Source organism: Mercenaria mercenaria, chromosome 9 (genome assembly GCF_021730395.1).
Source record: "Mercenaria mercenaria strain notata chromosome 9, MADL_Memer_1, whole genome shotgun sequence".
Taxonomy (NCBI): Eukaryota; Metazoa; Mollusca; class Bivalvia; order Venerida; family Veneridae; genus Mercenaria; species Mercenaria mercenaria.
In genome coordinates this window covers 68,885,819-68,899,337 of record NC_069369.1, presented here as the reverse complement: position 1 = coordinate 68,899,337, position 13,519 = coordinate 68,885,819, and the positions used below count along the sequence as shown (strand labels likewise).

General features: G+C 35.2%; 1 protein-coding gene across 2 annotated transcripts in view; it reads right to left on the bottom strand.

Annotated features, from left to right (window-relative positions):
- LOC123547387 (protein farnesyltransferase/geranylgeranyltransferase type-1 subunit alpha-like) overlaps positions 1 to 13,519 on the bottom strand; it is a 37,823-nt gene that overhangs the window by 16,344 nt on the left and 7,960 nt on the right. For both annotated transcript variants that reach the window (XM_053551660.1, XM_053551659.1), the window contains exon 2: positions 13,079 to 13,193. In XM_053551660.1, coding sequence (XP_053407635.1) covers positions 13,079 to 13,193 — 115 coding nt within the window. The remainder of the gene's footprint in view (positions 1 to 13,078; positions 13,194 to 13,519) is intronic.

The window sequence follows — 13,519 nt, the reverse complement described above, 5'->3', positions numbered from 1 at the left end:
TCGTTCAATTTGGGCAAAACTATTTATTATTTGAAGGGGCATTCAATGAAAATTTACTGACTGAATAGGGAACAGTGCAGACCATGATCAGCCTGCATGGATGCATATTTATTCTATGCTAAACTTGGTGGAAATGAACAATGTTAAATGTAAACATAAGAAAGTGTAAAATGTTTCCAACAAATCCACCACTTTCCCAAATCTGATTGAACACTTTTAAACTTGAGACTAGCTTTGCTTGGATTCCCAAAGGCAATACCATTTCCAATAATATCAGATCTACAATAGACTGTATTCTAATTTGATAAATTATCGAAGTATTCAGTTTTTCCATCTAGGACAAGTTTTGTGCAAATGTCTACTAGTATTGAATTCATGCACATTCTAAATTTAGAAATCTATAACATTATGGAAATATTGATTCCTGCAGTGAAACAAATATAAAATCTGAGTCATACTGCAGGCATACAAATGACATAAAATAAATTCTTAATAGAAAAGAATGACACTACAGATGTCATGAGAAAAGAATCTTATTTCCTTATTCATTTATTCAGACATGTCTGGCAGATTTAGAGCAAACCCTTGCATTTTAAAGCAACTTGATTGATATAAAAATTTGAATACCTTCCTGTATCTGTAAATTCATGGCTATAGCTTGGTTTAATCTGACGCATGACATAATTACAGGACACAACTGGGGAAACTTTTTTGCAGCTGTTACAGTTGAAGGGCGACCCGCGGTGCCCATCTTGGCTTAATATCAGGTTGGGTGGACACTGGGCAGAACCACCAATCTTCAATAAGCCAGCTGGATGGCTTCGGCACATTAAAGAATTCTACACTCCAAGATAGGTTTAATTGAACCCACTGGAGTGAGGGGCAAGAGATTAAAACTCAAAGACCTTCACCACTCGGCCATGAATACCCCACTGGAAACTGGTATAATTAAGACATCTGCAAAAAAAAAAAAACACACAAAAAAAAATAGCAAAATCTCCATGCTGTTTGTTAGTGGTATCCGTGAGACAGATTCTCTTGTTTTTAAAAGAAGAGATTTTAAACTAAGAAAAAACTTTCCATTGCCTAATCTCTTACATTTACAAGGCCTTCACATGTGAAGGACAACCAACTGAAGTTCATTCAAACTGATTAGTTCTGGACTTTCTCCAAGAATGTACTAACACTAACGGTATGCAACTAGAGCAAAACACAGTATGTTGACAAAAAGCCATGGTACCAAAACATTGAATGGCAATATAATGTATACAATATATATTTTGGCATAATCTAAATAAATACTTATAATGGCTATAACTTCTTTATAGTATAGTAATTATCAAATTCAAAATAAGAAGTGTTTGTTTAATTCAAACTGTGGTTAACCCTTAGCCTGCTGCAGGCGAATTTAACAGCCTTTGCAAACAGCTTGGAACCAGATCAGACGCCGATTAAATCGGCGTCTGATCAGGTTCCAAGCTGTTTGCTACTCTGACAATATTTCTTCCAATTTTGGAGCAAATTGAATGAACTTTACAATTTTAGCAGACGACATTTCCAGCAGACGACAATTTATCTAGCATGCTAAAGGTTAAATGGTGTTTTTTTACAGTATTTCAGTTAAACAATGGAAGCCAGTTAACCTAAACAGTCTTCATGTAACTTGTTACAGCACTTAAACTAATGTTCTCCTCAAGTAACTCAAAACTTCTCTACATGGATCAGAAGCAGAGGACAAATGACATTCACACTGCTAACTGTTAAATCGTCTTGGACAACTTCCAACCTAAACTCAAAACCTTTTCTTAATCAATAGCAAGGATTGGGAAATTCTGTAAAGACAAAATCTTGTCCCACTACACTTTAATCGACCCTACCCAACCTATCATTTTAATACAAAGTAATATTTTCAAAATGAGTAAATAAATTAATATGTCTTTCAATTAAAAATAATTTACCAGTCACCATAAGTAATTATACATTGTAACAATGATAAAACCGGTGTTACCCTTACCATGCTGGACACGACTGATTCTGCCTTTGCGACCAGTGTAGATCATGTCCAGCCTGCACATCCATGCAGTCTGATCATGATCTCCACTGATTGCCATTCTGTCAGTATCTTTTTGGTAAGCACCACTTTTAACAGTTAATGGTACTGTCGAAATTAGAAGATGGACAAGTTCATTATAGAAATTTAGCAGTGTTAGAGAAACTGGAAAGGAAAAATTTGCACTTTTTCCTGGCACAAAATAAAACAAAGTGTAAAATTCAATGATTCTAAAATTCACCATTGTGAGATATCAATAATATCAAGTGATCTTTGATTTTATTCCTTTCTGTTGTATTGTGCTGCAGCTATCAATAGTGCCTTCCACGATAATCCAGGAATGCTCCACTGGTAATGACCACATGTATTACATACTAACATTATATTTTCAAGTCTGCAGAAATGTTTCTGACTTTAAACTTAGCAAGTAACTGTTGTGAAGAATTATTTTTCATGGAACCAATCAAATTATCCTATGACTAAATGAAAATGCACACTTCTGAATGACTTTTATCTCTGTATGTCTGCAACTCCGCTTATTCATGGTATTTTCTTATTAGAGTTCTTAATATTTCAATTCTGTGTTCGACTACTAAAAGGAAAGGATGCTAATGTTTAATCACCAAACAAATGATAATGACTGTTCTTTCTCTTACTCTTCCATACCTTATGTTTTTATTTTGATGTAAATGAGATGTGAAACCAAAAACTCTAGTCCTGTTTGGTGCCACATAACCTTTACTGTGTTTGTGTGTCGAAAACCCAAATAAATAAATAAATAAATTCTCTTTCTCCGTGAAAAATTATTAACTTGCCGATCTACCAACCCTAACCTGAAGTGCATTGGAAATGGCAAAAAAACATATTTCTAAGGGTGGCCCTAACAACTTCCCTGAGGGGTGATAAATGTTTGAAGTGTACTGTGCCCCTCATCTCTAATTAATGTAACGAATTTGAAGTTGTCCAGTATGAAATCCAATAATATTGGTTTGTTTAACTGACTGCTAGACCGAGGTATTAACATTTTGACATGTTCAGGCTTTTGCAGTATACATCAATGACCTCTTAACCAATACATAAAATTACTATATCAAACAAAATACAACTTAACAATAACATGAAACTATATAACTGATCGATAATATAAAACTGACTTACCCTTAAAAAAATACCAGAAATAGGGTTATGATGAAATCTTAAAGGTCAACAAAAGATTTAAAGATTGAGCCTCTGTATTATGCCATTCTTATTTTAAACCTATCAAGATTAATCTGAAGTTAAAAGGATATTATGAAGATATACTGAAGTATACCAAAATTTCTATCATATCTGCATTACCTATTAGATGCCTCTGGTTCCATTACATCTATAGAAAACTAAGTACTGTGAAATCATTAATATTCATGGGGGACTAATTTTCATGGATTTTGTGGTTGACTCAATCCATGAAATATAATCCCAATAAACAAGTAAAATTCACATTCATTTTATGTTCAAAGGTTGAAATCCATGAATTCATATCCCCACAAAATTGCCTTTTAATGAACAAAACCACGAAATTTCATGCCCACGAAATTAAATGATTTTACAGTATACCAAAAATGATGTCAGGATGATATATTTGACAACCGGCTTTACTTGCAGTGAACAATTGTAGATTGTTGGAATTTTTATCCCCCACCAAAAGCAGAGGGATATGGTTTTAGAGTTGTCTCTTTGTGTGTTTGTGCTTCTTGCCATCCAACCGCCTGAAGCCACAGGTAAGATATTTCGAGTCTTTCAATAAAACATGGTAGAAAAGAAATCACTTACAGATTTTTATTTCTTCCTCTCTTTGGCCCTAAAACCTGGAACCAAACCAAACTATTTGACTGCTAAAGACCAAGTTCAGTAAAGATCCATCAAGTAGTTTGATAATTAGTTGTTTTAAGGTTTTTTTCCTCTATTTTTCGCTCTGGCAGCTCCTCAAAGAGGCCAAGCTGAACCATTTGAAAAATCCATCAAGTGGTTTATAAGGAGCCTTTTAAAGATAATTCTTTATTTTGCTCTAGCTGCACTTCCATAGAGACAAAAGGAACCATTTAAAAAATTTGAGAGAGGTCCATACAAGAATGATACAGACCAAGTTTGAAGAAAATCAATCAAGTGGTTCACAAGAAGTCATATAAAGTTGATTCTTTTCTTCAATTTCTAAAATATGAGAGAGGTCTGTGCTACTGACAAAGTTTAGTGAAGATAGTTCATGAGCAGTTGTTTAAAAGTGGGGGGTTTTTTTGTTTTGTTTTTTGTTGTTGTTTTTTTTATCTCCGGTGGCCTCTAGAAGGGGCCAATACAAGCCATTGTAATAAATTTGAGAGATGTCAATAAATGGATGCTAACCCTTATCATGCTGAACACAACTGATATTGCCTTTGCGACCAGTGTACTCACAGTTCGCCATTCAGTCAGTATCTTTTTGGTATTAAGCACCCCTTTTAACAGTTAATGGTACTGTCCAAATTGAAAGATGGACATGTTCATTATAGAAATTCAGCAGGGTAAGGGCTAAAGATCAAGTTTGGTGAATTATATGTATCCATTGTGTGGTTTATAAGAAGAGTTTGTTTTAAAAAAATGTCAACATAGGAAGATGGACAGTTCGACTGAGCTAACTGCAACTATTTGGCTATATTAGTGGAAGTAAATTGGAAGTGGAGACAGCAATATATTTTCTTCTATGACGACAGAATGTCCTTGCTGTGCATGAGAATTATTTTCCCCTTTAATATTTCCTCAGGCTTTCACAAAATTTAATTCTACACTTTTCAAAATGATCAAAATGACCATGAACAAAATTCACTGACTTTTCAAGGTTAATCGCAACCCTACTAATGGATATAAATCACAACAATACCTGTTCTTGGAGAAATATAAAGTCTTAACAAGAGCACCGCCTTGCGGGTGCTGACGCTCATCTGATTTTTTTTGTGTAATAGAAATATTGTCCTACCCATGATTTTCTAAGTCTAAAAAGGGCCATCACTCTTGCAAAAAGCAGGATAGAGTTATGTTTCTTGATGTACAGTGTCCACTTATGATGGTAAAAAACTGTTGCAAGTTTTAAAGCAATAGCTTTGATAGTTTATGAGAAAAGTTGACTTAAACATAATATTCAACCATTTTTCTAAGTCCAAAAGGGGCAATAATTATTGCAAAAAGCAGGATGGAGTTATGTTGCTTGCTGTACAGGGTCAGCTTATGATGGTGAACAAGTGTTGCAAGTTTCAAAGCAATAGCTTTGATAGTTTAAGAGAAAAAGTTGACCTAAACATAAAACTTAACCAAGAAATCTGATATTTTCTAAGTCCAAAAGGGGCCATAAATCTTGCAAAAAGCAGGACGGAGTTATGTTTCTTGCTATACAGGGTCAACTTATGATGGTGAACAAGTGTTGCAAGTTTTAAAGCAATAGCTTTGATAGTTTAGGATAAAAGCTGACCTAAACATAAAACTTAACCAAGAAAACTGATTTTCTAAGTCCAAAAGGGGCAATAAATCTCGCAAAAAGCAAGATGAAGTTATGTTTCTTGATGTACAGGGTCTGCTTATGATGGTGAACAAGTATTCCAAGTTTCAAAGCAATAGCTTTGATAGTTTAGGAGAAAAGTTGACCTAAACATAAAACTTAACCAAGAAATCTGATATTTTCTAAGTACAAAAGGGGCCATAAATCTTGCAAAAAGCAAGATGGAGTTATGTTTCTTGCTATACAGGGTCAGCTTATGATGGTGAACAAGTATTCCAAGTTTCAAAGCAATAGCTTTGATAGTTTAGGAGAAAAGCTGACCTAAACATAAAACTTAACCAGGCAACGCCGACGCCGACGCCGACAACCGCTCAAGTGATGACAATAACTCATCATTTTTTTTCAAAAAATCAGATGAGCTAAAAAGACTACTTTCCAAAAGTACAAGGACTTGTAAAATTTGCAATCACGATAAAGGGTTCAAACAGTGTATGTAAACTAATAAATTTTGATAAAACTAAAAATGGAAATCAAACAGTATCTTTAGCATTGAACTTTCATTTAGTATAAACAAAATGCAAACACTGCTATTTCTATTTACACTTCCAGGTTAAGGTTAATATTAAGCAGACAAGTTTTCAAGCCTCCACTGAGTATACTCTATATGTGTAAAGGTAAGAATTCAAGTAACTCTATATGTGGTAAGAATTCAATAATCTGCAAAGCTAAATTCTCTATGAACAACTATTTTCATCATTATTTTTACAGGTGATTACTTGATAACCTTTAAAATACAACATTCCTTCTAGAAACCTTCATTATGCACTGAAGTTCTGTCAGCACAACTGGGTTCATATTCAGACAGATTCATGCAGTGAAAGTTGTCAATAACACTTTGTAAATGTTACATTTCAAAAATATCAATAAGTATGGTGGCATATTTCTGCCACAGGTAACTATAACCTTGATAATTAAAACAAGATTGGCAAATTTTTATAATAAACGCCTGTCACTACAAATTATTTTAGACTTTCAAAATACCCTACTTACTGAGCAGACTAGTTGTCAATTTTCTCAGTTTTTGGCTAATTCAAGGACCATGACAACTTCAGAGCAACAAATACTATCCAACTGGTTATCAAAGTTGGCCAATACAACATGCCTATAATTTGCCATAAATACTCAGTTAGGTGAACATTGGATAAGAACTTGCTTATGATTATAGACACTGTCAATTTTTGCAATTTCAGGAAATTCAAGGGCCATAACTCCAGACTGACAAGAAGAATCTAGCTAGTTATCAAACCTGTCTGAGATATGATACCCGTTAACACTGTGACCAAGAATGGTGAACATATAAACTACTCAAGTCAAAGAGCAGACACTGTCAATTTTCACAATTTTTAGTAATACAAGGGCCATCACTCAACAGCCTCTAGGACAATCCAGCTGCTTATCGAACCTGCCCAAAATAATACGCCTATAGATAAACATTGTGACCAAGTTTGACTTCAAATCACTTGCCCCTCATCGATGTGGGTTCGAGCCTCACTCGGGGCGTTGAATTCTTCATGTGAGGAAGCCATCCAGCTGGCTTACGGAAGGTCGGTGGTTTTACCCAGGTGCCCGCTCATGATGAAATAATGCACGGAGGGGCACCTGGGGTCTTCCTCCACCATCAAAGCTGGAAAGTCGCCATATGACCTAAAATGTGTCGGTGCGACGTTAAACCCAACCAACCAACCTAACTGCCCTTCCTTTCAAACTTTTCTGAAAAGTTCATCTCAATATTGTTACCTTAAGATTTAACAAGAGCACCGCCTTGTCATCTGATTTTTTTGTCTCTGTATAATAGATTTTCTAAGTTCAAAAGGGGCCATAATTCTTGGAAAAAGCAATGTAGATTTATGGTACTTGCTGTGCAGAGTTAGCTTATAATGGTGAATAACTGCTCCAAGTTTTAAAGCAATAGCTTTGACCGTTAAGGAGAAAAGTTGACTTAAACGCAAAACTTAACCAAGGAATCTGATATTTTCTAAGTCCAAAAGGGGCCATAATTCTTGCAAAAAGCAGAATGGAGTTATGCTTACTTGCTGTACAGTGTCAGCTTTTGATGGTGAACAAGTGTTACAAGTTTTAAAGCAAAAGCTTTGATAGTTTAGGAGAAAAGCTGACCTAAACACAAAACTTAACCAAGAAATCTGATTTTCTAAGTCCAAAAGGGGTCATAATTCTTGAAAACACAATGTAGAGTTACGGTTCTTGCTGTGCAGAGTCATCTTTTGGCAAGTAACTGCTATAAGTTTTAAAGCAATAGCTTTGATCGTTAAGGGGAAAAGCTGACCTAAACGCATAACTTAACCAAGAAATCTGATATTTTCTAAGTCCAAAAGGGGCCATAATTCTTGCAAAAAGCAGAATGGAGTTATGCTTACTTGCTGTACAGTGTCAGCTTTTGATGGTGAACAAGTGTTACAAGTTTTAAAGCAAAAGCTTTGATAGTTTAGGAGAAAAGCTGACCGAAACACAAAACTTAACCAAGAAATCTGATTTTCTAAGTCCAAAAGGGGTCATAATTCTTGAAAACACAATGTAGAGTTACGGTTCTTGCTGTGCAGAGTCATCTTTTGGCAAGTAACTGCTATAAGTTTTAAAGCAATAGCTTTGATCGTTAAGGGGAAAAGCTGACCTAAACGCATAACTTAACCAAGAAATCTGATATTTTCTAAGTCCAAAAGGGGCCATAATTCTTGCAAAAAGCAGGATGGAGTTATGGTTCTTGCTGTACAGAGTCAGCTATTGATGGTGAACAAGTGTTGCAAGTTTTAAAGCAATAGCTTTGATAGTTTAGGAGAAAAGCTGACCTAAACATAAAACTTAACCAGGCAACGCCAACGCCAATCAAGTGATGGCAATAACTCATCATTTTTTTTCTCCAAAAAATCAGATGAGCCAAAAAGAATGCACAATTTTCCTGACAAAATTAAGAATATTATCATGATAATTGCCCAGCAGTTCCAAGCATTAACAGGAAATATAAAAAATATCTAGAAAAAGTAATGTTTTCAGGAAAATGCACACATTTCCTGGACAGTGTTGAATATTATTGTGATACCACCTATCTATCATAAGTATGCCATCATAACAAACAAAATCAGCTTTCTATACAGGAAAAGTAGTCACATTTGTTCTTTATTATAGTGCTTGATTAAGAGATTCTTATGTAATTCCCAATGTTGGCGTGACAATGCTTTTTGTGTTGTCAGGTATTGGCGTCCAGTCAAAGACTCCTGAGAGGAAAATATAGTTAATGTATATATTGTATTGATTGAAAAATACTTGCAAAAGACAAAATGCAGTAAATATTGGTATCTGCACAACATGTGATCAATGTTAAATGGAATTAAGTTGTTAAGTGGGAACAGTTTTCAGTCCCGATGTCATTATGACCTTGACCTTTGACCTATGGACCCCTAAAACTAAAGGGGTCATCTACTGATCAAAGGCAATCATCCTATGAAGTTTGATGACTGCTGGCCAAAGAGTTCTTTATGCATTTAAAGGAAACTGTTTTTCTGTGTCCTTGACCTTTGACCTACTGACCAATAAGATAATAGGAGTCATTTACTGACCATAGGCAATCATTCTATGAAGTTTGTCTTTTGTGTCACAAAATATTCTCTAGTTATTTATTACCATGTAAAGTGCCTAAAGTTGAACGGGTTTATCATAAAATGGGCTCTATTAAACTGGTATAATAATATTATTACCAACATACAGACAGGCTGACAGACAGTCCTACAGACAATGAGCAAATCAATATATCCCACTCTTCCTCAAAAGGGGTAGGGGAGCCTTATTAAAACAATCAAAAAGGGTGACCAAAAAATGACCTAAAACGACTTACGATATTTTCAAAGATGAATGGGGGTACTCAGTGTCAACATCGGTGTAAAGAGTGACTGTCGCAGTATTTAACTCATCAGTTCGCAATATTAACTAATCAGAAAGTTGCTATATGATAATGTGAAAATATCCAGAATGTTTTGTCTTTTTGTCTAAAACAAGAGCTGTCACTATTGGTGACAAAAGCCGCCGAAGTAGGCCCATGAATGCCACAGCTGTATTCGCAAAAAAATCACATATCATTTTGTGACCTTGACCTAAGAGGTCTCGATCATAAGTGTGACAAATCTTCTCAATATGGTTAACATTTGTGTCAAATTATTTTCAAATCCCTTGATAAATGGCAGAGTTATGGACCAGACAAAAAACACCTTTGACTTCTAAGTGTGACCTTGACCTTGGAGCTAGGGGTCTTGGTCTTGCACACGACACCTCATCTCATTATAGGGAACATTTATGCCAAGTAATTTCAAAATCCCTTCATCAATGGCAGAGTTATGGACCGGACAAGAAACAGACCATGTTAACCTTTGTGACCTTGATCTTGGAGCTACGGGTCTGGCTCTTGCTCATGACACTTCGTCTCATTATGGTGAACATTAATGCCAAGTTATTTCAAAATCCCTTTATGGATGTTAGAGTTACAGCCTGTACAAGAATTTACCAGACGCACACACGCACGCACGGACAGTGCGATTTTAATATGCCCACCTTCAGGGGCATAAAAAATACATAATTTGAAAGGAAAATGAAGAGTTTTCTTTTGTTTTCATCTCCTGGAATGTGACTAAAACTGGAATACAACATTTTTAAAGAATTGAAAGCTGATCATTACAATACGTGTCAGGCTTCACATTTAGGATTGTTCTGACATGACAACCACTGAAGCTTATGCTGTGGCATGGGGGCTGTTTCAAAATGTACAGGTGTGATAATTATTATTGCATCATTTGCCAGTAGGTAATAAATGTCTGATGTATTAGCCACGTACTGGATAATAATAATAATACTAATAGGTTACCTGATTTTCTTCCAAGAGCTGGAAACCAGCCAGAGTATATTACTGAGACGAGTGTGCCAAGTTCATTAACACCTACACATGTTATAAACAAGCTTACACTTTAGTACAAGACAAGGACTATGCTTTTCATTGATAAACAAGAGCTGTCTCCATAGGATGACATATGCCCCCGATGGCACTTTGAATGAGTAGTTATGGCCGATGTTAGAGTTTAGGACCTTTGACCTACGGAGCTGGGTCTTGCGCTCGACACGTCGTCTTATTGTGTCACACATTCATGCGTAGTTATTTTAAAATCCATGCATGAATGACAAAGATATGGACCGGACAGGCCCATCAATGCACTATCATGAAAAATGACCTTTAACGTCTAAGTCTGACCTTGACCTTTGAGCTACGGACCTGGGTCTTGCGCGCGACACGTCGTCTTACTGTGGTACACATTCATGCCAAGTTATTTGAAAATTCATCCATCGATGACAAAGATATGGACCGGACACACCCATCAATGCACTATCCTTTAATGTCTAAGTGTGACCTTGACCTTTGAGCTACGGACCTGGGTCTTGCGCGTGACACGTCGTCTTACTGTGGTACACATTCATGCCAAGTTATTTGAAAATCCATCCATCGATGACAAAGATATGGACCGGACACGCCCATCAATGCACTATCCTTTAATGTCTAAGTGTGACCTTGACCTTTGAGCTACGGACCTGGGTCTTGCGCGCGACACGTCGTCTTACTGTGGTTCACATTCATGCCAAGTTATTTGAAAATCCATCCATCGATGACAAAGATATGGACCGGACACGAAAATTGCGGACAGACTGACAGACTGACAGACCGACAGACTGACAGACCGACAGACGGTTCAAAAACTATATGCCTCCCTTCGGGGGCATAAAAACAAAAAAACACTACCATACCAATGTACACAAAACAGCTACCATACAATATAATTATATATTATCTGGATACCAGATGGTAAATGATAAAATAATCATATAAGATTTATCATTTGATCTACCCTGTTTTCATTATCTGCCAAACTATAACAATCCCAGAGCCTTGTGGCAGCCTGATGCAAATGAGACTAGAAATGTATGGCAAGAATTTGGTCATCATAACAAAAACAACGCTGACCTTTTCCCAAAAATGCAAACAATGGCATGTCTGCCATTCTAAAATGCAATATATGCTAATTTGCTACCAATTTTGTATGAGCTGTATCTTAGACGTTTTATATTTTCTACAATTATACAAGTTACAGTTATTTCCAGAAATCTTCCTTGACTTTTAAAATGTGCAAACTTCCAAATGCACATTACAATTTTTTTTTTTAAAGACATTACAACTTGACCTTATTTTGTTTCCTATTTACAGAAGAGTGCTGAAAAGTGTGAAATTATTATGCAATAAAATCGCTGCAAACAGATCATAGCATCTTATGTTAATATTAGAGGCACATTGAAAATGGAAACAACAAAAGATGGACAAAATGCTTGTGTGTGTGTGTTCGTCAATGTCATGTTAGAATAATTCATCTGAAGACATGATTTAATCATTCAATAAAATCATATTTTTCATTCAGTTGCATGTTATTGTACAATTCCTACAATATATCTGAGACAGAAACAATGATTTTATTATTAGAGGATGAATTCTCTATTCTTTAAAACCAATGTCTGGAAAATAAATACAAGTGTGATATAAAGCTCAGTTACTTTCCTTCTTTTTTATATCAACCTTTTACTGGGTGACTAACATGTTATATAACTTTTGTGACTAGCAAGTTAATAACTTTTCTACATCTATTTAAAACTGTAACATCATTAATAAACCTGAGGAATAATATTTGCAGATTCTGTGGTTGCATCAATCCATGAAATTAAAACCGTAATTTCCAATTTCATTTCTTCAAAATTTCATATTCCCTCTAAGCAACCATTTGGTAAAAACATGAAATGTCATGCCTACAAAATTAAGGATGTATGATAGAATTTTGAGCTAATTTTTTCCCAATAACAGAATTTCTTCAAACTTTGGATATTGAAGAACAATCATCTAAGAAACAAAAATATGCGATAAAAATCATAGGTCACAGGTACTGAAAAAGAGTTATATGCCCTTGAAAACGGCATTTCCCCCAAAAATGATGTTTTCAAGGGCAGATAACTCTTTTTCAATACCAGTGACCTATGATTTTTATTGCATATTTTTGTTGTACGCCTTTAAGTGATTTCACAGTACTACACGTTTTTTTATGAACCAATGCTTCATCAAACTCATTTTACCTTTTTATTTACAGTAACAAACAAATGAAAGCACTCTCTAAATTTCAAAATATTTGACAATAAATCCCGTTGTAACCTTACAAAATCTGTTATACATATTACATGAAAATTAAGATGCGTTGAATAAAACAGAATACTTCAAAATGTGTCCATTACAACTATGTCGCTTGTAGACCTTGGAATGTTGACACTTACTCTGAATAACGGTAGGTGTCGTTCATTCATCATACATTGGCAGAAATAAAAAAATAAGTCTACTATATAATATGAAACTTCAAAGGAATGCAAAATTGACATACCAGACAGTGTAGTTTGCAGGATTCAGGGCCGCAGCATCCTTGGTAAGGTTGAAAGCTCGTTCGCTGATTTCATTACGTTCAACAACAGCTCGGAAGTAGTCATATACATCTCGAACTGAAATCATAATTATAATAATACTTTCAGTTTTTGTTGGATTTAAACCTGCATCAACAAAAAATTTAAGAACTTTGTATCTAAATTTCATGAAAAAACTTAAGTAATTGCTTAGCTAAGTCTGTTATTTCAAGTGCTTGTTTTTTCCCTTAATGCATCTTCAATGTTGACTTTTTCGTCGCTATCTGAACCGTTTCGGCCTAAAAAAAAAAATTCTTTGTTTCCGGTAACATGCTCAAAAAAATTAGGGTAGGTAGGTCGGAAATTTTTTTTTTTTTGGAAATTTTTTTTATTAAGGGAGACTTTTCGGAAATTATTTTTTTTGT